Source organism: Schistocerca americana, chromosome 1, assembly GCF_021461395.2.
Source record: "Schistocerca americana isolate TAMUIC-IGC-003095 chromosome 1, iqSchAmer2.1, whole genome shotgun sequence".
Lineage (NCBI taxonomy): Eukaryota > Metazoa > Arthropoda > Insecta > Orthoptera > Acrididae > Schistocerca > Schistocerca americana.
The window spans coordinates 780,970,957-780,995,034 of NC_060119.1; the positions used below are offsets into that span (position 1 = coordinate 780,970,957).

A 24,078-nucleotide genomic window follows, 5' to 3' on the forward strand; every position below is an offset into this window, starting at 1 on the left:
GTAGCCTATTCTTCAGTTGACCCCACTTACGTCTTCGTTCTCTACTATACACGCTATCCCTGCAAGATGCAAGCCATTCGAGTCCAATAAATGTCATTTCCGTACAAATATGGACCCCAGGATCCACTTATATAAGCTACCGTGTTGTGTCTGTGCACTTCACGCCCAAAAGTAGTTGAAAATCACCTTGTGAAGAGCGCAGTACCCGCGATGAAAGCAGTTGAGGACAGCTATGCGAGCATAGACCATATACATGGTCTATTGTCTATGCATGCGAGTTGAGATCCAGTGACCTTAATTGACGTGACGTGACGTGACGGACAGTGTGAATACATCTGACACGTTCCACACCCAGGAGGATTCACTCTTTTATGGGTCTATGGAACGAATAATTAATCTAATGTAATCTCATCTAAATGGTGCCGTGACATGGCGGTGCTGTGATGGCCAATGTGAACTGGCCTGACTGCTCCGTCAAAACTTTCAAACCTTGACGTGATCTGACGTGACGGACAGTGTGAATGACGCCATTTGGAATCCTTTGTGGGCTGTTTTACGTGACGTGACGTGACATGATGTGACAGTTAATTTAAAGTTACTGTACATTGGCCTTGAGGCAGTGAAGTGCACTGATCTTATATTCATGATGAAGTAGTTGGCTCTATCCGGCCACTCTGATTTATGTTTTCCGCGGTTTTCCTAAAGAATTTCGGGCAAGTACTGCGATGGGCGACCACCTGTCCTACCCTCATAAAAGCGTTCTTCCTTCTTATAAATTCTGTGTGCGGGCGTGCATGTATATGTTTGTGTTCAGCTACTTATTTTCTTTGAATTATGAGAAATTCTTAAGTATTGTGAGATGATCCCTGCATAAATCATAAAACAGTCATGTACAGTATCTTTGGTCACCAGTGATTGCTAAATATAAATATTAAAAGCAGACGCGCTACGAACAGATGTGCTTGCGCTAGCAGTCAATAATGTTGTGGTCGTGGTATGAATAGGAAACAACTGCATTTGGATTGGCGTAGTTGATATTAATGCAGTATGGTACTAAGTAGATGACATTTTGATATACTATGGGTAGTGCAGATAGATGTCTGCAGTTTTCTCGATGTTATCTTGGAACTCTTTTTAAGGATGTACAACCCTCTTTTGTACCTTCCATTAGTTTTCGGCAACTAACCACTACAGAAACAAGACGAAATGCGCATGCAGGTAAACTGTACTTATTAATCGTGCGGTTAAATGAAAGGAGGAACTGTTAATTTATGGCCACTACGTAGGGCTAAATGTTTCATTAGTGCATTTTTCACACTATCGTTGCACCAAGTAACCATCTATCCATTTTTAGCGGAAGTTTAAGACTGTTTAGACGCTGGAGGGTAGAGACATCCAGTTACTTTAGGAGTCTATTTTCGATACGATACAACATTGTGACTTGGGGTCGTCGTAATTAGTCTGCCATGCGCTTTACAGTGGCTTGCAAAATATAAATATAGACACACGCAATACAGGAAAAATATTAAAGCATCAAAAATCTGATCGATTATGCTTGATGCGGCGTTCAGTGAAGTCTTTACATATGTAAACTTGCTCATTCACACATTCGTGATCCTTAAATACCAACATGAAAGGGAGCCATCAGGAATGTGAAGCAAGTTACATATTAACAGCCACAATTAGCTGTTTATGTAAAGTGTCCTAACAACATATCACCAGTGCTAATCTATTTACACTGACATTTATGATACGTCCTCGAAATTTACTTAGTAACCCCAGTCTTGCTTAACCCTATCTGTCTTAACCCAATGTTACATTGCTACTAAACCGTCATAAATTTTACTGCTACAGATTTATTCAATGGAAGTCACATTTTAGAGATTAAGCATTAGTTAATTATAGTTATTACATCACCAGTGGTATATTTCATACCAAATTAAGTACAAAATACCTTGTTTTTATACTCTGCTGTAAAAGGAAATTTAAAGAGTGTTTAGTAATCTAGGGCTAAACCCGGTATATTTTGGGATACCACAGGGTGCTATTTGCTGCAAGATTATGCAAAAATATCAAAATAATTGTGTACTTTAGATGTAAATGGAAAGAAATGATGGAAGAATAGTAGATTCTTACATTTAGAAAGAAGTAGGTTCAATTGCCAGTACTTGCTGAATGGTGAGAAACAATGTTTTTTATGTGGTACAATAATACACACCCTGGGTGAAACATAAAACCCATCAGTACACTTTACATGGGAATAGCACATGCTGGCTGAGCATAAAAGTGCCAATTGACACTACCAGTTATGAAAACCTGTACATATATTTTTATTCTGAACAGTCACCAGTAAGAAATGAGGAAGTCTTCCTCAGAATTGAGGAAGAAATGAATAACTTATTTGGAAAATACTGACTAGGAGAAGAGGCATGTGTAGACATCTGTGAAGAGCTACTGTGGTGCAAGAGAGAGTTGTAGAATAAAAGAATTGTCATGCACAGCAGAGCAGTAGTTGGGGACATAAGGTGCAAGTGCTACTCTGTGATGAAGAGACTGGCTTGGGAAAGCAATTTGTGGTGACAGGCATCAGATCTGTCAGAAGACTGATAAGTAAAAGCAAATAATCTTGAGCTCTGGTGATGGTGACAGGCATCAGTTCTGTCAGAAGACTGATAGCTAAAAACAAATAATCTTGAGCTCTGGTGATGCACTTCTTGTTGATTTGGATAGTCTTGAGGAAAGGGCAACCTCTATTCAAAATTCAGTCTCATTCTCAGTGTAAAGTATGTGCTCATGGTGTGAATTAGTGCATAGGTGATACACTTGATGTTATACATCCTGGACGAGCAGGCAGCTGCACATGTTATTAGAGGTATTTAGGTAATTGAGGCTGTGCCCTGAGACTTTCCTTTCATATTTGTATTATTGAAGACAACTATAATTTTTGAAGTAGGCCTAAACAAAGTTAAAGGATTCCTCACTGACATTCAAATAGAAAAAAACAACAGAGCACAGAAGGGTCAGGCTGCAGCCTTAGGCAAAAGCAGAGTAATACCCATCTTATAAAAAAACTCCAACAGTCTCTTCAGTTGGAGGTACGGACATTCATCATAATCTTCCCTAGTAGTGTTAGTCACTGCCGCATCAAATGGTGGAGGGGTGGAAGGGATGACAGCTGTCAAAATGTCACCAGTACCATCAGTGCCTGCATTTTGACATCTGTCACTCCTTTCTCGGGGGAGGGGGGGGGGAATATTGCTCCTGTAGAGCCTGGCTACCTCTGGATGGCATATTTGCAGTGATGAGAAGACCCTCACCCTGTAGGCTGAAGGTCTCGCTAGGGCCTTCACAGACAGGCACTGTCCCCCAAGCCTAGTCCACAGACAGAGTTCCCATGCCATATCCTCACACACCTCTAATCCTCCCACCACCCCAAAAATCAGTACCTGATATCAGCCTGGACTCCAATAACCAAACCGTATCCTTCATCTGGGCTTTGATTATTTGTCATCATGCCCAAAAATAAGGGGCATCCTGCTTAAGGTCCTTCCCTCCCCCCCCCCCCCCCTCCTCCTCCCTCCCAAATGTGTTATTCTGATGTCCAACCTACACAACATTCTGGTTCATCCCTAAGCCACTCCCAACCCCTTGTCAGACATATACTATCCCTATGAAAGACCCAGGAACAAGACCTGCCCAGTCCACCCGACCAGCACTTCCTACTCTAGTTCTGTCACAGGCTTATCCTATCCCATCAGAGGCAGGGCGACATGTGAAAGTAGTCATGTCATATACTAGCTGTGCTGCAATCACTGCAGAGCTTTTTATGTTGGTATGACAACCAACCAGGTAACCATTAGAATGAATGGCCACTGCCAAATTGTACTCGAGAACAGAGATGACCACTCAGTGGCATGACATGCAGTTGAGCACAACTTGCTCAAGTTCATTGGCTGCTTCACAACTCAGGCCATCTGGATCCTTCCTTCCATCACCAGCTTTTCTTAATTTCGCAGATGGGATTCAGCCTACAACACAACTTTTGCTGTCTTAACCCTCCTTGCCGCAATGTACGTTAACCCAAGATGCCCCACACCCTCTAGCCAACAGTTTCCCCTTCCTCTTTCCTGTCCGGCCCCTCCCAATCCACAATTCCAAATGACCTTCATCATGTGCCGCCCCCCCTGGCACTGGTACTTGTGTACCCCATGCACCTGCCACCCCTCCTTCCCACATGCCTAGCCAGAAAACCTACTGCCTCCCACCAAGCTGCAAGCTACATGCCCCCAACCCTTCTTCCTGCCTCTTGCTCCTCTCTCTACCCACCGCACCTGGCAACAAATTTTCTTTTTCCATTGTGTGTGCCTTTCGACATCCCAGAGCATCTACCATTCTGTAAGTGGTCTCCTTTATCCTTAAGTATTCACAGTCCAGCAGAATTTTCCTCACTATATAAATGTGAATTAGGATTTCTATAGTTTTCAGAAACCACTTCAGGCAAATGCTTTGTTATTTCCTATGATAAGGCAAAGTCTCATGCCTTTTTGCATCCTCTTTGAACAGTCCTCATGCTCAGTGTCTTACAACCTTCCTTCAAATTACTCTTAAACAAATTCACACTTGAACTCTCAGGTTTTCTATGTGTGACTGATTAACAGTTTTCTTGTGGGCATTAATCTGAGTTGTCATTTCCATTTTATGCACAATATTTTGATGACTGTGAAAATATTGTGCATAAAGTGGAGACAAACATGTGGCTGAACACATAAGTACAACATACACATTTTTAACCTATCTTCTTCTTCTTCACTTAGCGCATCGGTGGCTGCTGTCCACAAGCATGTATTTTTTACATGTTTTTTGTAATTTTAATTAATTTCCACACACATTTTGATATGTTTAGAATTATTGTATTTTGAAATTACCTCTTGCCTAGAATTTAGAAAATTATTTCTCTGTGAATAGAAAGAAGAAATTATTGTTTGATGTTGCAGCCACTGGTGATTTTCCATCTAAATATAATCCCAAAGATGTGGAAACTGGTCGATACGATTGGTGGATGAAACATAACTGTTTCTCGTTAGTGGAAACTCCTCGTGTGCCATTCAGTATTCTTTTACCACCTCCAAATGTAACTGGAACTCTACATCTTGGTCATGTTCTAACAACAACTGTACAAGATGTTTTTGCCAGGTGGTAAGTGCTTACTGAACCTGTTTATTTTTGAGATTATTGGTATATTACATCGATAGAGCTGTGGGCTCATCATGAAGTCTTATTACTGGTGCTGTTGTTAATTATAAACTTAAAATATGAATCACTTGCTGCCATTGAAAATTAATTAAATGAAGGAATATATGAGGTTCAACATAATGGCTGTTCATAATAGGTAGTAGCAGAAAAATAATGTCCGTTAATAAAAATTGACAGAGTGAGCGAGTGTAAGCAGGGAAAGCAGAAAAATTAACCAAAAAACGTAAATGGGAGAGGTTGAAGAATGAGTAGAAGGGTAACAGGACAAAAAAGTCAAAAGAAGAATTTTTATAGTCAAGAAGAATGTAAATTCATAAGAAGTTGAAGGAAAAAATGAAGACTTGCAGAAAAAATGATGGATTGAAAAGGATAGGAATAAATATTACAGAAAAATATGTCGTCATAAAATGACATTCTATAATAATAAGGCTAATGGAGTGTTATCTTTCCAGATTTATTATGTTAATCTGCAAAATATTGAAAACTACAAATAAAAATAGCAGCTAGATATTAATATCTGTTAGTGTATTCTGATAAATGTATCCATCTCTACAGTGAATCTTGACACAACATGGGCTTAGTGCTAAACTCATCTCTAACAGTGACAGTCTGCATCTCATGAGCACTGCCCCAAATGTGTCCAGAAACAAATTTTTTGTGCTATTTTGAGTTCAGTGGTAGTTCCTTTACTCAGTGGTAAAGGAGGACTTCTGTCTGTAGCCTGATGTTATTTGGACAGTGAATTTGTAATATCAAGTCTTATTTCGTGGTTATGGTAGTGTCAAAAATTTCTGGGATTTGTTTTGACATTGTGGTAAGTAAACTTTAATATTGGTAACAAATATAATTTGAAAACTACAAATAAAAATAGCAGCTAGATATTAATATCTGTTAGTGTATTCTGATAAATGTATCCATCTCTACAGTGAATCTTGACACAACATGGGCTTAGTGCTAAACTCATCTCTAACAGTGACAGTCTGCATCTCATGAGCACTGCCCCAAATGTGTCCAGAAACAAATTTTTTGTGCTATTTTGAGTTCAGTGGTAGTTCCTTTACTCAGTGGTAAAGGAGGACTTCTGTCTGTAGCCTGATGTTATTTGGACAGTGAATTTGTAATATCAAGTCTTATTTCGTGGTTATGGTAGTGTCAAAAATTTCTGGGATTTGTTTTGACATTGTGGTAAGTAAACTTTAATATTGGTAACAAATATAATTTGAAAATTAGTTTATCATTTATGGTTTGTTTCACTGTTGTTCAGTTTTTTAGAAAAAGTCAAAGAATTATGTCTATGCAAAGAAATACACACCAGAAGAAGCACTGTAGTTTTTGTTTGCACTACCTAGCGATCCTGAGGACTCTAAAACAGAAAGTGATAGAGCTACAGAAGATGAATTCGATTTAGACATTGTGCAGGACCCTGATCCGTGTTTGGTTCCACAGCCCGATATCAATAATAGAGTAAGTGGTTCTTGTGCTCTTCTGCTGATGGTACCATAGGTGCAGAAGAAGAGCCATTGATAGAAGACGAATGATCTAATAACACTGCTGTTTTTGCCTTGCTTGATGTTCTTACATAACAAGAACCAGTTGTCGACCACCCATTGACACAGCACCGAGAAAGACTCCTTCCCTTCTTTATTTGCGACTCAGATGTTAGAGCATGTGGTTCAGCAGACAAATCTGATTCAGAGCAATTCAAACAAAAAAGGTGACAAACAACTGGATAAGTTTACCTATAGACAAGTTACAGGTCTGGATTGGAATGAATATCTTGATGGGTATCATTGTGTTGTGAAGAATGATGACTACTGGAGTTCAGAACCTGCTTTAGGTCAGCCTTATATATTGCAACCTGTGACTCTGAACGTTTCAGAAATTTGTGTGAAAATATTCACATAAATGACAATATGCAGAATCCTCCAAGAGGGCATCCGAACAATGATAAACTTCATAAGGTCAGATCTCCGATAATCTTTCTGAACAACACAGTTCGTAAGCCTTACATTGCCAGTGAATTATTGGTTGTGGATGAAAGCAAGATACCTTTCAATGGAAGGACATCGTTCAAGTGGTACATACCTTTGAAACCAGTCAAACAAGGATACAAGACGTGGTGTTTAGCAGGCCCAACAACAGGCTATGTCACAAAATTTGATATTAACACAGGAAAACCAGACCATGGATCTAGAGAAAATTCTCAGGGAGAGTGTGTTGTCATTAGCCTAATCGAAGACCTGAAACACAATAACATTGTGGTAACATTTGACAACTTCTACACCACTATGAATTTAGCGCAAATGTTGTTGAACAATGGCATATATTCTGTAGGCATTGTAAGAACAAACCAGAAGGGGCCACCTCCAATGATTAAAGATAAATGAACCATGAAAAGAGGAGAATTCCAGTTCCAGTGCAAATGTGGTATTGCAACTATAAAATGGATGGACATAAAACCTGTCGCTATTCTGACAACTTTGGATAACCCTAGAGACACCAGATTTGTCTCAAGGAAGAATAAGTATGGTACCGCAAACAATATTACTTGTCCAAAAGCTGTAGCAACATTCAATAATGTAATGGAAGGCGTAGATCACTTCAATCAATTTAGAGACCATTATGCAACATTCTCTTAAGAGGTTGCATTGGATTCTCTACTTCCTACTAGACATGATGATTGTAAGTGCATTTCTATTGTACAAAAACTGATACAGGACAAGAAGGACATGAAAATCAAGTGAACTTTTCACAAAACAGTTAATAGATGGGTTCACATCGTGCACAAAGAAAGGCTGCCCAGTAACCCTGCTAACAAAAATGAACACTGTACCAGATGATGTTTGACTGGCGAAAGTAGGAGATCACATGCCTATTTTGGGAAAAACATACAGACAGTTCTGAAAGTGTTCTAAGAAAGTTAAAGACAAGAGAATAAAATACGTTTGCTGCTCCTAAAAAGTGTCCCTGTGTATTGAACTATTTTTGTGGCAGTTTCATGGAAAATAAAGAGCCATTGTGACAGCCATTTGAACATTTGTTTGAGAAAGAAATATTGCTTGTAAATGAGCATTAAATTGATCATGCTGAATATAAACCACTTGTAAACTTGAAATGTAATTATTTTTTAAATAAAGTAAAAGAAAACACATATAAAATGAAAAACACTATTTATTATTTTTTATGTGTAATGGTAACACACAACAGCTCACAAAAGGGAAGTGGGAAATACATTTACCATCATAGCTTTAATAGCTCACAAAGGTGTCATGGTGATATATGTACTACCACAGTTTTTGGTCCTAAATCACAAAAATAAAATTATCAAAAAATAAATATAGTCAGTTGATCAATGTTCTAATACTATAGCAAACAAAATATCTTCGGTAAATTGCTACAAAAAATGCGTCTGTGTAAGGGTTAGGGTTACACCACAAGAAGAAGCCACACATTGGCAGTTCAGGGGATCTTGGAGCCCATAAATGGCCCGATTTTTTAAAATTGTACAGTTTCTGAACAGTTGGAGTGCAGCAGCCATCAATATTCATGCTGTGTGACAAGTTGATCCATTGTGCTGAAACATCCATTGTCAGTAATTAGTGTAAATGTCTAGGTTTTGTGCAACAGTGTTTAAAGCATGACGACATAACTATCCAGTGTGACTGTAGTTGCAAGGCTATTCTTGTCCTCAAAAAAATAAGTGCCTATTGTGCCCTATGTTGATACAGCACACCACACTGTAACCTTGGTGCTGTGTAATGGACATAGATGCAGCTGAGTTAGGTTTTCTTCTGCCCAGTAATGAGCATTTTGTTCATTAACAAATCCATTAAGACACAAAAGGGCTTTGTGCAGCACCCACAGGTTGTCAACAAACTGACTGTTGTTGTTTACCTTTTCAAGCATTTATCAAAAAGCTTTCATAGGACAAGCACCTTGCCGCTACCCCAAGTATACATGTTAACTATCTGGCAAGATGGTGTGAGCTGGTTTCTATACAGCACAAGTTTCAGAAGTTCTCATTTCTTGAATGACCCTATGCGATAGATATTCAGTCAACAACAGTTTCTCGTGTATTTTAATCTGAATTCACTACTACTACTACTACTACTACTACTACTACTACTACTAATAATAATAATAATCTCATTAAGTCCTTTCTGGTTCTGCCTTGCTCTGAACCCACTATCCAACATGCTAAATAATACAAATTATGGATACAATATTACTGGAACATACCCACACAAAATCACACATTTGCTATACATGGATGATCTAAAACTGCTGGCAGCAACAAATCAACGACTCAACCAATTACTAAAGATAACGGAAGTATTCAGCAATGATATAAATATGGCTTTTGGAACAGACAAATGTAAGAAAAATAGCGTAGTCAAGGGAAAACACACTAAACATATTGGATAACCACAGCGACTGCATAGAAGCGATGGAAAAAACAGATGCCTATAAATATCTAGGATACAGACAAAAAATAGGAATAGGTAATACAAATATTAAAGAAGAACTAAAAGAAAAATATAGACAAAGACTAACAAAAATACTGAAAACAGAATTGACAGCAAGAAACAAGTCAAAAGCTATAAATACTTATGCTATAGCAATATTGACCTACTCATTTGGAGTAGTGAAATGGAGTAACACAGACCTAGAAGCATTCAATACACTTACACGATCACAATGCCACAAATATAGAATACATCACATACATTCAGCAACTGAAAGATTCACATTAAGCAGAAAGGAAGGAGGAAGGGGATTTATCGACATAAAAAACCTACATTATGGACAGGTAGACAATTTAAGAAAATTCTTTCTAGAGCGAGCAGAAACTAGCAAAATACACAAAGCAATCACTCATATAAATACATCGGCTACACCACTGCAATTTCATAACCGCTTCTACAACCCATTAGATCACACAACATCAACAGATACGAAGAAAGTAAATTGGAAAAAGAAAACACTACATGGCAAGCACCCGTATCATCTAACACAGCCACACATCAATCAAGACGCATCCAACACATGGCTAAGAAAAGGCAATATATACAGTGAGATGGAAGGATTCATGATTGCAATACAGGATCAAACAATAAACACCAGATATTACAGTAAGCATATTATTAAAGATCCCAGTACCACAACAGATAAATGCAGACTTTGCAAACAACAAATAGAAACAGTAGATCACATCACAAGCGGGTGTACAATACTAGCAAATACAGAATACCCCAGAAGACATGACAATGTAGCAAAAATAATACATCAACAGCTTGGCTTACAACATAAACTTTTCAAAACAACACGTTCCCACATACAAGTATGCACCACAAAATGTACTGGAGAATGATGAATACAAATTATACTGGAACAGAACCATTATAACAGATAAAACAACACCACATAACAAACCTGACATCATACTCACCAATAAAAAGAAGAAATTAACACAACTAATCAAAATATCCATACCTAATACAACAAATATACAAAAGAAAACAGGAGAAAAAATTGAAAAATACACCCAACTGGCTGAGGAAGCCAGAGACATGTGGCATCAGAATAAAGTTGACATTATACCAATTATACTATCAACTACAGGAGTCATACCACACAATATCCACCAGTACATCAATGCAATACAGCTACATCCAAACTTATATATACAACTACAGAAATCCGTAATTATTGATACATGTTCAATTACCCGAAAGTTCCTAAATGCAATATAACATATACCGTACAGTTAAAAGGAAGTCACGCTTGATCAAGGTCCGCGTCACTTTCCATTTTTGACCAGACTTAATGTCTGAGAAAAGAAAGAAATAATAATAGTACGAGCATGGGATCACTAATGGGGAATTGTTACTCTTTGCATTCCATACAGAAATCAGGACCTTTATATTAGAACAGAGTCACATAACTAAGCTAATGGCAGGAGTTAGTAATGCTAGGTTTGTTGGCTTCAGCCTTTTACCTTTTTTTTTCTCCTCATATGGACTGAATTGTTTTCTACCCACATCATTGCAAAATAAACTGAGAGAAATCTATGTCGCCCGAATGGAAAAACAGTTTTCATGTTTGATAGTGCGATTATGTGCAGAGCCATCATAGAAACTCAATTCTTAAGCTAAAAGAATATATTTTATAGCACAAAGCACTGATTTGACATTGGGAGAAATGACAGGTCCTCTGCTAAGAATACATGGATTTTCACAACTCACCTAAAACAGAGACTTCATACAAGGTCCTTCCCCCCACCTCCTGCCCCCCCCCTCTCCTGCCCTTCCCCCAAATTGTTTCCCACTTCTCAAACTTGTTACTGCATGGGATTTGTAGATTATGGAGATATGTTCCATTTGTGGAGGAGAAACTGTGTCTTTATGGCATAGATGTAGCATATAACAAGACCTTTTGTGTAATATTTTTATATTGTTATTCCTTCTGATTATCCCATACAGAAGCTGCAAACTAAGATTTTTCAGTTAATTTAAATCTGCAGTAGTTCAGCAGAAAAATCTGTATTCAGAGCAATTCCAACAAAAACGGCAGTCTGGCCAGACTGTAAGTGAGGCGACAAACAGCTGGACAAGTTTATCTGTAGACGTGTTACAGGCCTCGATTGGAATAAATATCTTGATGGATATCATTGTGTTGTGAAGATTGGTGCACTTGGTTGTTGCTTGTTTTTTACTTTGGGTTAGTTCTGTGCTTTTGAGTAATGTCCAGTCCATTTGCAGTAGAAATAGTGAAATATGAGCTGAAATGCAGACTAATTATAAAATGCATGTTACCAGACTTTGGAATTCGCTCTGTTGAAGGTTTTGTCAATAAGGAAAACTGCAAACCCTTGAAAATGTATCAGAGGATTTTTTAATGTAAAAAACTGCAATTTGTTTGCAGCATTGCCATTCATGCTGACAGTCTATAGATCAGCAAGATTCTGTTGTTTGACTGGGCTGTCTGAGTGCTGGGAAGGGGGCATTTGCTTCTAGAAAGTATAGGATGCAGTGATATTGTCGTCAGGTAACCAGGATGTGTCCTGTGGCAAACTGTGGACCGAACCACATTGTGTCGTGCACAGTGGTGTCATAAATGAAAGGTTTAATATGTAATAAATAAACAAATATTTTGGAGAGCATTTCAGGATACGAAAATGAAAGGAATCACAAATAATGTGACAGAAATGTAAATCAGGCATGTTCAACATTTAATGAAGAAGATCGTTACAATGACCTTAATTGTAAGTAGATTATAATCTGTAAAAATGATCACAAGTAGTAATGGGATAAAATGAATGCAACTACAAATTAGATGAGTATGCTAATCAGTGATCACTATATGTAACAATCAGCAAATTGCAATGCAGCACTGAGGAATCAAGACACAATGTAAACACACAACATTATGCATTACAACTTTCTATAATGCACTTTTGCTGAGCGAGGTGGCACAGTGGTTAGCACACTGGACTTGTGTTTGGGAGGAAGACGGTTCAATCCTCACATCCGGCCATCATGATTTAGATTTTCTGTGATTTCCCTAAATTGCTTCAGGCAAATTCTGGGATGGTTCCTTTGAAAGCGCATGGCCGATTTCCTTCCCCATCCTTCCCTAATTCGAGCTTGTGCTGCATCTCTAATTACTTCATTGTTGACGGGGTGTTAAACACCAGTCTCCTCCTTCCTACTTAAAACATACTTTTGTCTTTTCTGTGCAGTACCTTCATTGCTTGGGATCATTTATAAGCACAACTTAGATTCATCTTTGACACAGAAATATGTGAAATTGGCATCTGGAAAATGTGTTCACAATCTACCCAGCCTGCCGCTGTGACTGAGCTGTTCTAGGCACTTTGGTCCGGAAACGCGCGACTTCTGTGGTCGCGGGTTCGAATCCTACCTCGGGCGTGGATGTGTGTGATGTCCTTAGGTTGGTTAGGTTTAAGTAGTTCTAAGTTCTAGGGGATGATGACCTCAGATGTTAAGTCCCATAGTGCTCAGAGCCATTTGAACCACAATCTACCCACAGAAAGAAAACATCTGACAGGTAGCAGAAGCATTTTCAAATAAAGATTAAAGATATTTCCCCTTAACAACTGCTACACCATGTATACACACACACACACACACACACACACACACACACACACACACACACACACACACACACACACCTCTTTAAAGCTGTGTTGTGCTGGCTGGCTGAATACACAAGCAGGGGCTGCAGTAACCCAGGTTGATAGTTGTGAAGCGTTGTGTCAACTGGAATGTGAGAAAGGGAGCTCTAATTCAGTTTCTGCACAACATTCTTTGTGGACATGACCACTAGCCAGCTATCCACTTGAATGAATAGTCACCGCCAAACTGTAGCATAGAGCAGAGTTGACTAACCAGTGCCAGAACGTGCTGCTGAGTCCAAAATGCTCAATTTCAATGCCTGCTTCACAGTTTGTGCTATATGTATCCTTCCCCCCAACATGAGCATTTTTAAACTATGTAGATGGGAGATGTCTTTGCGACACATCTTTCATTCCTGTAATTTTGGCCTCAAACCTTTGCTAGCCCTTCTTCCCACACCTGCTACCACCATGTCCCAGAACCCCTTCTTCACTCAGCCTGTGCCCACACACTTGCCTCTACAGTCTCCCCTTCCTCTGTTCTGCCACTTCCTCACAGTTCACTCTTCCACGTAGTCATTGTCATGTGCTGCACAAACTCACCGTGCCAGTGCTCGTGTTTAGTGTTCTTGTCCTGTCCATCTCCTACCTTTCTGTGCTGCATTAATATCCTGCCTCCCTTCCCCAATGCTGACTCATTCTCCCTGCCTTGTCCCGCACCTCCCCCCCCTCCCCCTCCCCCCCACTTCACTTAGTACAATGTCTCATCCCAGTCAACCTGCGGAACTGCGGTTTTGGTATTGTGTATCCAGCTCTCAGAATGTAGCAGTACCCGTGTTACTGTGAGAGGATCGATGTATGTGTGTTTGTCTGCTCTAGCTTGGAAAAGGATTCGTCTGAGATTGCAGAATGTGGTGGCAAACAACATGGCACTATACAAAACTGGCGCTAATACCATAGGCATATAGGGGACACACACGACACTGATCTGTAAGTCCACGGTATTGGTGATAAGTTAAGAAAACCACCCCGAAACACAAGTGCTACAATATGGCACTGTTTCCTGCACGTGTACCCCAACATCAGTGTGGGATATGTTCACCACGTACACTTACACAGGCTGCACAATGGGTTGGCATACTCGGGACCAGATGGTCAAGCAGCTGCTGGGGTATAGCTTCCCATTCTTGCACCAGTGCCTGTCGGAGCTCATGAAGTGTCCTAGGGGTTTGAAGACGTGCAGCGATACGTCAACCGAGAGCATCCCAGACTTGCTCGATGGAGTTTAGGTCCGGAGAACAGGCAGGCCACTCCATTCGCCTGATATCTTCTGTTTCAAGGCACTCCTCCACAATGGCAGCTCAGTGGGGCCGTGCATTATCAGCCATCAGTAGGAAGGTGGGACCCACTGCACCCCTGAAAAGACAGACATATTGGTGCAAAATGACGTTTCGATATACCTGATCTGTTACAGTTTCTCTGTCAAGGACATGCAGGGGTGTACATGCACCAATCATAACCCCACCCCACACTATCAAACCATAACCTCCATACAGGTCCCCTTCAAGGACATTAAGGGGTTAGTATCTGGTTCCTGGTTCACGCCAGATGAAAACCTGGCAAGGATCACAGTTCAGTCTATACCTGGACTCGTCCGTGAACATAACCTGGGACCACTGTTCCAATGGCCACGTACTGTGTTCTTGACACCAGGCTTTACGGGCTATCCTGTGACAGGGGTCAGTGAAATGCACCTTGCAGGTCTCTGGGAGAATAAACCACATCTGTTCAGTCGTCTGTAGACTGTGTGTCTGAAGACAACAGTTCCAGTAAGGTCTCCAGCAAGGCTACCTACAGTACTCCGTGGCCGTCTGTACGCTCTGATACTGAGATATCGGTCTTCTTGTGGTGTTGCACACTGTGGACATCCCGTACTGTAGCTCCTGGACACATTTCCTGTCTGTTGGAATCATTGCCATAATCTTGAGATCACACTTTGTGGCACATGGAGGGCCCGTGCTACAACCTGCTGTGTTTGACCAGCCTCCAGTCGCCTAGTATTCTACCCCTCATAACATCATCAATATGTGTTCTTTGAGCCATTTTCAACACACACTCACCATTAGCATGTCTGAAAACGTCTGCGCACTCACTCGCTGCACCGTACTCTGACTTGCACCAACACCCTCTGCATATGTGGACTGCTGCCAGCACCACTGTGCAACGACCGCAGGTCAAATGCACCACATGGTCATACCCCGAGGTGATTTAAGCCTGCGAACTGCCCACCAGAGTGTTTTTCACCATTTATCAGCATTATTCTTAATTTATGAGCATGAGTGTACATCAAAACATTTACTGTGAATATGATCTATGTACACATAACTAATTAGTGAACTACATATTTCATATGTAATTTGTAAAGGAGGATATCGGTCTTGGTTTACACAATTTCACAAGAGAAAAGAACTATTAACATTGAGTGTTGATCCAAAAAGTCTATGAAGTCTTAGGAAATGTTTTCAGATTAAAGCTTCGTAGAAATCATGTATAGTCTTGCTAGTCTGATGCCTGTCTTTTTAATTCAGTATCACACTGTTGTGACATGAATGCTATTTGAATGTTGTGCAGAGGCAGTTGAATTTAGTGAAACTAAACTTCTAATTGTTATTGTTTATAGGTCCCCTAACTCCAACTTGAGCATTTCTGCTCAAGCTAGAGAGGGTTCTTGATTCACTTTGTAGGAAGTACCAGAAATTAGTTATATTTGGTGACTTCAATATAAATTTTGTAGGTGATGGTGCAAGAAAAAGGATGTTGGTAGATCTCCTAAATTCATATGATCTGGTTCAGACTGTGTTTTTTTCAACTAGGGTGCAGGAGAACAGTAGCACAGCCATAGACAATATTTTTATTCATTCTTCAGTACTAGATGGGAATTCTGCTAGTAAAAGGGTGATTGGCCTTTCAGACCATGATGCACAAATTTTAACACTAAGAGACTTTAGTACTCAAATAAATGTCACATTTAATTACAAACTATGTAGGAAAGTTAATCCAACAGCAATAGAGAGCTTTTTAAACCTTGTCAAGAAACAAGAGTGGCAGGTGTTTATAGTGCCAATAACATAGATGATAAATATAATGCTTTCCTTAACACATTTCTCATGCTCTTTGAGAGTTGCTTTACATGAACTTTCTAAATGGGGTACTAGCAATAATAGACAGCCCAGGTGGCTGACAAGTGGGATAAGGATATCTTTTAGAACAAAGCGGGAATTATATCAAAGTGTTAGAAGTAGTCAATCAAGCTCCAGTAGCCCATTACAAACAGTATTGTAAGGTGCTTAAAATGTTATTAAGAAGGCAAAGAGTATGTGGTATGCAAATAGAATAGCTAATTCACAGGATAAAATTAAAACCATATGGTCATTTGTGAAGGATGTGTCTGGTCAGCAGCACAAGGTCGATGATATAAAGTCAGTTCGCAGTAAAAATATTTCTGTTACTGATAAATCAGATATACATACAGTATTTAACAATCTTTTCTGAGCATTGCTGGTGAATTAAATAAAAATTTAGTTTCTACAGTGAATCATATGACTTTCTTGGCAAATGCGTTTCCGAGATTGATGTCTGAAATACTCCTCTGTGATACAGAAAAGAGGGAGATTCAGTTAATAATTAAATCACTGGAGACTAAGGACTATCTTGGATATGATGGAGTGCCTAGCAGAATATTAAAGAACTGTGCTGCACATGTTAGCCCTGTATTTAGCCATAATTGTAATTTTTCCTTTAGGAATGGTCAGTTTCCTGCACAATTAAAGTAGTCGGTAGTAAAGCCGCTTTATAAAAAGGGAGAAAGGGATAATGTAGATAATTTTAGACCTATTTCTATGCCATCAGTGTTTGCAAAATTTAGTGAAAAGGCTGTGTATGTAAGTATAATTGATCATTTTATATCACATGATTTGCTATTAAATGCACAGTTCGGATTTATAAGCCATTTAATAGCTGAAAATGCTTTATTCTCTTTTCTCTGTGAGGATCTGGATGGGTTAAACAAAAGGTTTCAAATGCTAGCTTATTTTTTGAACTGATTGTTTTGATCGCAAAATATTCCTTCAGAAGTTGGACTATTACGGAATATGGGGAATAGCTCACAGTTGGTTCACCTCTTACTCTAGCAACAGACAGCAAAAGGTCATTATTCACAATGTTCAGAATGGCTATGATTTGGGGTGTTAGTGGGGTACAGTCAAGTGGGAGGGGAGGGGGGGGGGTGCCCCAAGGATCAGTGTTGGGGCCACTCCTGTCCTTATTTATATAAATGATATGCCCTCTAGTATTACGGGTAACTCTAAAATGTTTCTGTTTGCTGATGACACTAGCTTGGTAGTAAAGGATGTTGTGTGCAACATTGGCTCGGTTTCAAATAATGCAGTACTTGACCTAAGTTCATGGATTGTAAAAAATAAACTAACACTAAATCACAGTAAGACCCAGTTTTTACGGTTTCTAACAGACAGCTCAACAAAACCCAAAGTTTTAATTTTACATAATGTGTATATGATTAGTGAAACTGAATAGTTCAAATTTCTGGGTGTTCAGAAAGATAGTAAGCTGTCGTGGAAAGCCCACATTCAGGATCTTGTTCAAAGACTTAATGCTGCCATTTTTATTATTTGAATGGTATCTGAAGTGAGTGATCATTTGACATGAAAATTGGTCTAGTTTGCTTATTTTTATTCACTTCTGTCATATGGTATTATATTTTGGGGTAACTCTTCCCACTCTAAAAGGATATTTTTGGCTCAGAAATGGGTGGTTTGGGCAATAAGTGGTGTAAGTTCACAAACCTCTTGTCAACCCCTGTTCACGAGTCTGGGTATTTTGACATTGGCCTCTCAATATATATATTCCTTACTGTCATTTCTTGTTAACAATATTAGCTTATTCCCAAGAATAGCAGCTTTCACACAGTTCCAGAAATCAAACTTGCATTTGGACTGGACTTGCTTAACTCTTGTGCAGAAAGGTGTGAAGTATACTGCTGCATCCATTTTCAATAAGCTACCACTTGAATTAAAAAATCTTAGCAGTAATCCACGCGCTTTCGAATTGAAACTAAAGAGTTTCCATCTATTCTGTCGAGGAGTTCCTTGAAAAATTAAGATGATTCTTATTGTATTGCTGATTGTGTTTACTTAAACTTATGGACTGACTTTTTTGTGGGTTCGTGAACATTTATTTTTATCTGTTATTACTTTTATGTTGTAATTTCATGTACTGACACGTTCCATGACCTTGGAGATTTGCTCCTCAATTTGGTACTACCGAACTTGATGTGTAAATAAATAAATTAATTAATTAACCATACATGACTCAGAGAATTAGTATTCACAATGCACAGTTAGGCAGAAATATCTCTATTTTCTTCTAGATGTGGTATGCTTGCAAACCATGTTTTAAATTTGGTTTGTGATTTCCTTAGAATGTGTAGCATAGGTTTCATTGAGCCTCCACATTGTGAAGTTAATTAATGTTGATTACATTTATTAATTATGAAATATTTTTTGCATTCACAATCAGCAACAAATGAAAGGATTAGATGTGTCAGCTGTATGAAGTTCAGTTGCATTTATTACAGTTGTTTCATTTCCTAAAAATATGCCAGTAGTTTATTTCCTCCATACTTTACCAAACAGTTAATTTCTTTCCATCCCATGCTACGACAAAGAAAAGGTAAAACAATGACTTGCCTGTTGTGTTAATTCTCAGGGTCACTTTTTCAAGATTTGGTTATTGCTGATAGTGAAACAGATCATTGGCAGGCAGACTTTTACTGGAGTTCATTAGTACCTTTACCAGGTGATGACTTGTTGGCATGTTGAATGGCTACACATAGAAACTGGCCAGAAGGTCCATTAGGGAGGTGTTAAAGCAGTGGTTGGATGGTGTGTGGGGGTAGATGGTTCTGACAGACATTGTGGTCAGAACCAAAGTATTGAGCAACCTCTAACCAGTAGTTGAAATGCTTCACGTCAGCTCTATTAGTGAAATGTCTCACACTGGTATTATCATTCCCTGAATGTTACACAAAAATTGGATTGGGCCTGTCCATCCATTTGATTGTCCAGATTGGAGTCTTCATATCACCATTGGAATTATTTGGTTGCAACTCTTACTGCTGTTCCACGACTCTTTTCATGTGTCTAAAGACTTGTACTCACTAAGAATGTTTCTCTCTAGAAGCATTTCTTCGTAATCTTGAGTACTGTTTAGTGTTTCTGATATCAGCAAAATTACATGTCGTGCTGAACCATCAATTTTCAGGTCCTTTTGATAGCCTCCATTGTACATTACTTTAACTTACAGTCAACATGTGCTGAATGCTCATCTGGTCCACTTCATCCCACAATTGCTGGGGATAGTTTGGAAGCATTCCTGACATTGTCAAATACCTTGCTCACTCACTCTGTCTGTTAGTCCAGATGACTTAGCATCACATCAGGTGTAAACATCACAAAAGTTTATATACCCTTGAAAAATGCAGCCATTGCAGTGTTGTTTAAAGTCAAAGTTTCATAAAATTAGAGGTCTCTCTGATCTTGTCTTTCCCAAAGCAACTCTTTCAAGTTGAATACCTAAAGAAACATGAGGATGTTTTTGTTTGAAGTGACACATTAAACTTGCTTTAATGTGAGTTAAAAGGCATTTCTCCATTCATTATTGTCGAAGAAAAGATTGATAAAGCAGTACAGCACTTTGGCTTGTAAAAATGTAATAATGGTGTTTCCAAAGAAGACAGGCATGAATATTATCAATGCACAAGTTTGCAAAATATTGAAATGAGTTATGTACCGAAGAATAGGAAGACTGGTAAGTGTTGATGATAACAAAAATGAGTTTGGATTTTGGAGAAATGCTGGAACATGCAAGACATTGCTGACCCTAAGACATGTCACAGAAGGTAAGTAGAAGAAATACAAACTGAAATTTATAGCAGCCTACATTTAGAAAAGGCTTTTGACAATGTTGACTTGAAAGCACACTTTGAAACTCAAAAGGTAGAAGAAATAAAATAAATGGAGCGAAAGGGGAAGGGGAAGCTTCTGTTGGGACAGGGTTGTAGCCTACCCCCAATGTTATTCAGACTGTATATTGAGTGCACCAATCAACACACATTCTTGAACGCAGCGCTACACAGTAGACAACTGTTGTGTGCTCCAGTGTTGACCTAGTGACATATAATCAATTATGATTGCAGTGTGCTTGAGATCATCAAATTTAGACTGTGGATCAAATAGAATGTGTTGCCTAGTCAGATGCACCATATTTCTTGTTACACAATGTTGGAGGTTGTGTCTGATTAAGCTGTCATCCAGTTGGAGCAGTATTGTGCCAAGGGGGACATTGCCATGGGCTTCCATGGGACATAGTGATGATAATTGAAGACATCATGACAGCTGTGACCCCCATGAACATTATTCACATCATTACATGCTTGATGTCTTCCCTGATGATGATGGCATCTTTCAGAATGAACGGTCTGTGTTACAAGTTCATACTCATGCTACAGTTGTTTGAGGAGCATTGTAGTAACTTCACATTGATGTCTTTGCCACCAAATCTGCATGATCTGAATCTTGTCAGAACCATCCACTCGTACTAAAACTCCAGAAATGTCTCAGATTAGCCAATGAGTCTGTAGATGGTGGTATGAGGGGTATAACGGGCCACACTTTACCACCCCAGTTTTGCAATAATTAAGCCAGTCTGTCCTTGAACTGACTTAGTGAGCCGCCACGTAGAAATTCTTACTACCTGTTGTGTGGAGATGCTCTTGTAGTTTTATGTCCACTTGCAGAGCTGCCACAGTGTCATCAAATTCTGAAAGTGCAGCAGTACTGTCTATGTTTCAAGTAATGAAGTGCGAAGGAGGTTTTTGTGTAAATAATTTTTACATGGGATGCCATTATGGTATGTTCACTTAAGAAACTCTGTAAAATGAACTTGTTCACATCGATTATAAGCTATCTATTAATGGCCAAGAGCATGGTCTACTGCATGACTAGATCAAAGGCGTCCATACAATTTTTATATTTGCATAAGATCATACATATGCCAAAGTTATTCATTTATTAATACCAACATTTCCCAGCATTGCAAAATTATTGAAATATAGTACTTATGACCTATATACTCCTTAGGAGGCAAAAGGCAACTTTTGTTAGCAAATATTTATTAATAACAATTACTTGATTCACGCCAGAATAAATGTACTTTCCCTACATATCTCATTGCTGACATGAGCAATTGCCTTGGCACCTCATCCCACTGGCTCTGAAAGTGCCAGGTGGCCCCTCCTAGCCAGCGTGTGAACCTACCGTTCACTCCTGACTCCATGTGTACTGCAGTGCTGATACATAGCTAAACTGGAAATAAAGTAAAATGTGCTCTTATCTGCTAATAAGGAGTGCCTTACAACCTGATGTAACTCATGTGAAATGCTATCATGCGTCAGATCTTTGCCCTAAAACTCATAATTTACAGAATAGCAATGAATGAAAACCTACTTAATGATTATAGTTCTTCTAATACTACAGCTGACAGATAAAATGAATCCCAAAGCATGGTCCTGCCTTGAGGATAATATTAAGATTTGTTTCCTGTATTACTATGTTCTCATCTCTATCCATTATTGAATGGTTACTGATGGTGTGTAACCATATTATGAAAAGAAAAGTTGCCACTCACCATATAGCAGAGATGCTGAGTCGCAGATAGGCACAACAAAAAGACTGTCACAATATAAGCTTTCACTCACTTTAAAGTGTGGCCCCAGCTGCCAGAGGCTGCAGTTGTGTGTGTGTGTGTGCAAGTTGCATTTGTGCACATGAGCTTTTGTGTGTGTGTGTGTGTGTGTGTGTGTGTGTGTGTGTGTGTGGTTTGTCTATTTTCAAAAAAGGCCTTATTGGCCAAAAGCTTATATTGTGACAGTCTTTTTGTTGTGCCTATCTGCGACTCAGCATCTCCTCTATTTGGTGAGTAACAACTTTCCTTTTCATAATATTGCTACATTCCATCCTGGATTTTCCATTGTTTGATTACAGACAGCATGTCATTGATTATTTTCAGATTTACACACTACAACAGTTTATAAAAAGGGTGAAATTCATTTGTCCAAAAACATGTTCAGCTGTGCTGTAAGAAATCATATCTCAATAAAAATTGTCATTTAAAAGTGTAATTGCTTCTCATACCTGAATTACAATCATAAATAGACTTGTCGATTATGGCGACCATTTTGTATTGTCGAATTTACAAGTATTTTGTTAAAACACATTCTTCTCTTTTTATGTTATTCTGCATTTGCATCATATTTTTTTGTTCAGAATAAAGTAGATTTTTCACATTATTAACGGAGAACAATGTTGTACTATTTTTCGTGTTCTGTTGTCACATTATCTTTTTCTTATAGGCACAGAATGAGTGGGAGACCTGTTGTATGGATTCCAGGAATGGATCATGCAGGAATTGCTACTCAAGTCATGGTAGAGAAAATACTTTGGCAAAATCTAAAGAAATCAAGACATGATATTGGTAGACAAAGATTTTGTGAAGAAGTTGCACTCTGGAAAGATGAGAAGAAACTGAAAATTAAGCATCAGCTTAAAAAAATTGGCGCTTCATTAGACTGGTCGCGTGAATTTTTTACACTGGATGCTGTAAGTGTAGTAATATAGAGGAGTATGTTGTTTCCCTCCCAGTGAAGGTTTAACATTAATGATGTTTTACAGAAACAGTCATCTGCAGTTGTGGAAGCTTTCATACAGCTGTACAATAATGGACTAATATATAGGAATGAAGCCTTAGTAAACTGGTCTTGCAGTTTACAGACAGCAATATCTGATATTGAGGTGGATCATCAGTTGATAGAAGGGCGAACTAAGGTCATCGTTCCCAACTGTGAGGAACCTGTGGAATTTGGTGTGCTTCATAACTTTGCATATCAGATTTGTGGGACGGGTACGTAGAATTAACATAAGTTACTGCTCTGGATTAAATTCCAGTGATGTTAAAAGAGAATAATTACTCTTCAACAATATTATGAAAAGATTGGTTGGTACTCATCATACAGTGGAGATGCTGAGTTGCAGATAGGCACAACAAAAAGACTGTCAGAAGGTGGGTTTTTGACATACAAGTCCTTTATTGAAAAACACACACACACAAAAACCAAGGTTTCCAGCCACTAAAAACAGACTGCCAATCAGTGACCAGAGACTGTGGTCGTGCATGTATGTGTGTGCGTGGGCGTGCATTTGTGTATTTTCGACGAAGGCCTTGGTAGCTCACTTTCTGGTTGTCTTTTTGTTGTGCCTATCTGCAACTCAGCATCTCTGCTTTATGGTGGATAGGAACTACCCTTTTCATAATATTGTTACATTCCATCCTGTCATATTAATTGTGCCTATGGTACATAAATGTGACGACAGTAATAACAATTATGATGAACTCATGTAGAATGTGGCCTGGTGCAAGTCTGTTTTAAATGACACCACTGGATTGACTTGTATGTCATGTGTTAAGCATAATTCTCAATGTAGGTGATTGTAATGGTGTGTGCATAAAGTAGTGTATTGCTTGTGAAGTTGTTATAGAGATAAGAGATAAGG

General features: G+C 38.9%; 1 protein-coding gene across 1 annotated transcript in view; it reads left to right on the forward strand.

Annotated features, from left to right (window-relative positions):
• The first annotated feature begins 930 nt into the window (after positions 1-930).
• Positions 931-24,078, forward strand: part of LOC124612268 (valine--tRNA ligase-like) — a 130,017-nt gene continuing 106,869 nt past the window's right edge. The window contains exons 1-4 of the mRNA XM_047140367.1: positions 931-1,218; positions 4,995-5,196; positions 22,881-23,127; positions 23,200-23,428. Of these exons, the coding sequence (XP_046996323.1) occupies positions 1,080-1,218; positions 4,995-5,196; positions 22,881-23,127; positions 23,200-23,428 (817 nt within the window). The 5' untranslated portion in view covers positions 931-1,079. The remainder of the gene's footprint in view (positions 1,219-4,994; positions 5,197-22,880; positions 23,128-23,199; positions 23,429-24,078) is intronic.